General features: G+C 34.8%; 1 protein-coding gene across 1 annotated transcript in view; it reads right to left on the bottom strand.

The window, feature by feature from the left end:
* The window catches only part of LOC111088646, a gene marked incomplete at its 5' end in the record, with an annotated part of 35,492 nt that overhangs the window by 29,286 nt on the left and 1,532 nt on the right, over positions 1-4,674 (bottom strand). The window contains one exon of the mRNA XM_022399353.1: positions 2,941-3,148. Within this exon, the coding sequence (XP_022255061.1) occupies positions 2,941-3,148 (208 nt within the window). The remainder of the gene's footprint in view (positions 1-2,940; positions 3,149-4,674) is intronic.

Genomic DNA, 4,674 nt, shown 5'->3' with positions numbered 1-4,674 from the left:
AACGTGTTTACTTAACCCTTCAACGACACCCGGACCTATCTAGAATCCGTAATAACTGTACAAAAAGTGTTTATTTAACCCTTCAATGACACCCGGACCTAACTAGAATCCGTGATAACTGTACAAAACGTGTTTACTTAACCCTTCAACGACACCCGGACCTAACTAGAATCCGTGATAACTGTACAAAACGTGTTTACTTAACCCTTCAACGACACCCGGACCTAACTAGAATCCGTGATAACTGTACAAAGTATGTTTATATTATCTTCATATGTTATGCTTATAGCTTATGTGAAGCCTTTTACCCATACAAAGCATTAATGAAATTCATCTCTGGAAAATTTTAAGCCCTAATCATACGATACGAAGCTAAGTGTCCCACCATTATTAATTTATACATAAACAAAGTCGTCAGTTACAAGCTATAGTTGCAATGCTGTAGTGATACATTTTAGAGTGGCGGAGCCCTTCCAGAATTTGTCAGACGTGTGACGTCACCATCAGGATAAAGATATCATATTAAAAACTTAATTTCCATTTTTATGAGTCCATTTTAAATAAAGAAAATATATTCAACACTAATTATTTGAAACTACTTACATTAGTACTAAATTGAATACAGATATATTACAAAGAGAAGACACGCAATTCAACTTCTTTTAAATTAAGTAGAAAGATAAAATAACAGGAAAAAACTAACTGGATATCATATCAAAATCACTAACACTAAAACAAGTTTTAAAAATGCATATAATTTATTTACTGTATTTCTAACTGAACCGCAATATTAACAACTCTGAATTTTATAAAGCTTTACACACCTCCTGTCCTCTCAACAGGAATAACTAAAAAAAAGCGACCTCCATTGAATGTTGTGTAAATAACAGGCATTTAAAAAATGTTTGTACGTTTTAAACACATAGTATAATTGCAAAATGTATTTTGTTAATTTTTAATACCATATTCGTGTGTCTTAATAACAATGTGGCGTACGGCAAAATAACATTCACCATGTTAACGCTCTAACACCATATCTTGAGCCGGAGCAGTCGCATGGTGTCTGATGCCAGTTCCTGAGGGAAAGTTACAGTGTGTGTGTGTGTGTAATTGTTGGTCTGATGGAGCTTTAGCAGTGGATACGAGGGATCACAGCCAGACAGTGTTCTCTAACACTCTGAGAATTTGGTTATATTTTCATATACATATTTTTAGTTTTCGAAGTGTCGGGACTCAGCTCCAATTTCAGATGATGCAGCAATGCTCCTGTTAGCTCCGTCAGCACTACACTACAGATGATATGTGTGGTATCGCTTCACATAGAGTCTTGGTAACTAAGTAATGTTTGGTAATGGCTCACATACAGTCTTTGTAACTAAGCAATGTTTGGTAATGGCTCACATACAGTCTTTGTAACTAAGCAATGTTTGGTAATGGCTCACATACAGTCTTTGTAACTAAGCAATATTTGGTAATGGCTCACATACAGTCTTTGTAACTAAGCAATATTTGGTAATGGCTCACATACAGTCTTTGTAACTAAGCAATATTTGGTAATGGCTCACATACAGTCTTTGTAACTAAGCAATATTTGGTAATGGCTCACATACAGTCTTTGTAACTAAGTAATATTTGGTAATGGCTCACATACAGTCTTGATAACTAAAATATTTTAGTGATGATTCATGTATAATCTTGGTAAGTAAACTATGTTTGGTATTGATTGATGTATAACCTTGGTAACTAAAATGGGAGCACGACAACTGCTAGTGGACAATCGCCGATGAACAACTGCCGGTGGACAACTTCCGGTGGACAACTGCCGGTGGACAATTGCCGATGAACAACTGCCAGTGCACAACTTCCGGTGGACAACTGCTAGTGCACAATTGCCGATGAACAACTGCCGGTGGACAACTTCCGGTGGACAACTGCCGGTGGACAATTGCCGATGAACAACTGCCAGTGCACAACTTCCGGTGGACAACTGCTAGTGCACAATTGCCGATGAACAAATGCCGCATTTTTTTTATAGTTAACTTTTAACTAGATATTTCATTTGCACCAAACTATCTTCGACCACAGAAAATAAAAAACAATATTACAAATGAGTTCTAAAATGTACGTATATGTTTTAAAATTTTAACCTAAGTTAACCTAAGCATTGAACCACAATTGCAATACAAAACCAATATTTTGGTTTAAAATCTATACAATCCTCCTTTAAAGTTTTTTGGGAATTTGAATTACTCAGATCGTTTGACTGGCAGTTGTTCTAGACTCATCTAATATGTGTTTGGAAATAACTCAGGTATGGGGACGAAGCTGCGGTGTGAAAGTTCAAAAGGAAAATCCTGTATAATATTTCAAATATTCGATTTAAAACATTCTGTGCCTCGTGCAACACCTTAGCTATCATTTACTTAGTTATTTACGAATAAATAAAAATATCGGGTAAATGTTTCCTTTGATTAGAAGATAAAAAGTTAAACAGTTATTTATTTACACTGCAACAAACAAAACTTTGGATACAAGATTATTCAGAAAAACCTGCTACTCCTTACACACCTAAAGCAAACAATGAGATGCAGACGGCCACGTGAAAGTCCTTGTAGTGAAATAAAACCAATTATCACAGTAGATACAACAACAAAATTATTTTTTCTGAAGCTTCATTGTTAGAGTTATAACAGACGAGTTGAAACTAATGATTATCTAAATGGTACCACTTACCCATTAACAGACGAGTTGAAACTAATGATTATCTAAATTGTGCCACTTACCCATCCAACAGTAAATAAGCACGACTTGAATCAACAGTCTCTGAAGCTTCATTGTTAGGTATAACAGACAAGTTGAAACTAATGATTATCTAAATAGTGCCACTTACCCATTAACTAACGAGTTGAAACTAATGATTATCTAAATAGTACCACTTACCCATCCAACAGTAAATAAGCGCGACTTGAATCAACAGCCTCAAATTGACCATTCTTATCAAAATATGTTTTTGCAGTGTCTGGCTCAAGGTCTCCAGGAAATTCGGATATAGCGGAGAAAATCGGAGGTGGAAAAACTTCCACAACAGGTTCATAGTACTCGGTACTCCCGCCTGTGGCGTTAGTGTCGTCTGTACTCGATTTAACAACTATAAACAAAACAAAATTTTTTCAAATTTCCACAGTCAACCATCCACTCACAATTGTTGAATGACTTTAGGATTTTAAAATATCTATATTGGATCTTACAAAATAATATTTTTTTTGTTGTTGTTGTTTTTTACCTTAAGTACAAAAATAATGTTTTATGTTCATATGTAAACAGTAGAGGGCTTTGTAATCCAGCTGGAAAGTCAGCGGCTTAATTTTTTAAGGAATACTATTTTACTGAAATTGTGTGTGTCGTTAAGAAACCATTGACATCAGATAATAATATTTATCTAACACAGTTATCAGTTCTTTAGTTTAATATATATATATCCCCCCACCCGGTGGTTTAAGGGTACGTCTATGTGTTTATAATGCTCGAATTTAGGTTTCGATACCCACGGTGGGTAGAGTACAGATGGCCTGGTTCTAAAACGTTTTATAAGTGATTGTGTGTGTGTGTGTACAATACTCTTTTAAAGTTTAGCAAAAGAAAAGCGTAAAGATGATTACAAAAAAATAAAAAAAATAAATAAGACGATCAATGTACCCTACATACAAAAACTTTTATTGGACGACGACGTTCCGTGTTAAACTAGAACGTATCGATAGGCTTAACAACATAGGCTTAACAAAGTGTATTTGCTCGAAATCTCGCTCAAAAAATCTTTTTTAACTTAAATGATATTGTTCCAGAGCTACATTCTCTAATATATGCCTTAGGCTATCTTATTTGGATTCAAGTAAAAGCATTGTTGCATGTACCCTTCGCAACAGTGAGCATTTTTTCTAGTTAATGTAAAAAAAACAACAAAAAACATGACTATAATGGTCTTATTCATACATCATAGCTGAATCGTGAAGTTAAATATTTTAAAAGTTGTCATGTAGTTAAAAAAAACTTAAATATATTGTTATCTGTGTACCAGGAAAGTGACGTCGGAAGATGAATCATGACGATATTAAACGCATGATTATTTCACTACCACACATTAACCTGTCGGTATATGTTGTTACAAATTTCCCACCACACACATTAATTTGTCGGTAGATGTTGCTAAAACTTTACCACCACACATAAATATGTCGTAGATGTTGCTAGAAATTTACCACCACACATTAACCAGTCGGTATATGTTGTTACAAATTTCCCACCACACACATTAATTTGTCGGTAGATGTTGCTAAAACTTTACCACCACACATAAATATGTCGGTAGATGTTGCTAGAAATTTACCACCACACATTAATCTGTCGGTAGATGTCGCTGTTAGTGTGTCTTTATACATTAAATTACGGTTATGTGTTGCTGCTAGTGTGTCTTTACACATTAAATTGCGGTTATGTGTTGCTGCTAGTGTGTCTTTACACATTAAATTACGGTTATATGTTGCTGTTAGTGAGTCTTTACACATTAAATTACGGTTATGTGTTGCTGCTAGTGTGTCTTTACACATTAAATTACGGTTATGTGTTGCTGCTAGTGTGTCTTTACACATTAAATTACGGTTATGTGTTGCTGCTAGT

This window comes from Limulus polyphemus, unplaced genomic scaffold, assembly GCF_000517525.1.
Source record: "Limulus polyphemus unplaced genomic scaffold, Limulus_polyphemus-2.1.2 Scaffold4180, whole genome shotgun sequence".
NCBI classification, from domain to species: Eukaryota; Metazoa; Arthropoda; class Merostomata; order Xiphosura; family Limulidae; genus Limulus; species Limulus polyphemus.
Note: the sequence above shows the minus strand (reverse complement) of the source record. Positions and strands in the feature narration are given on the sequence as shown.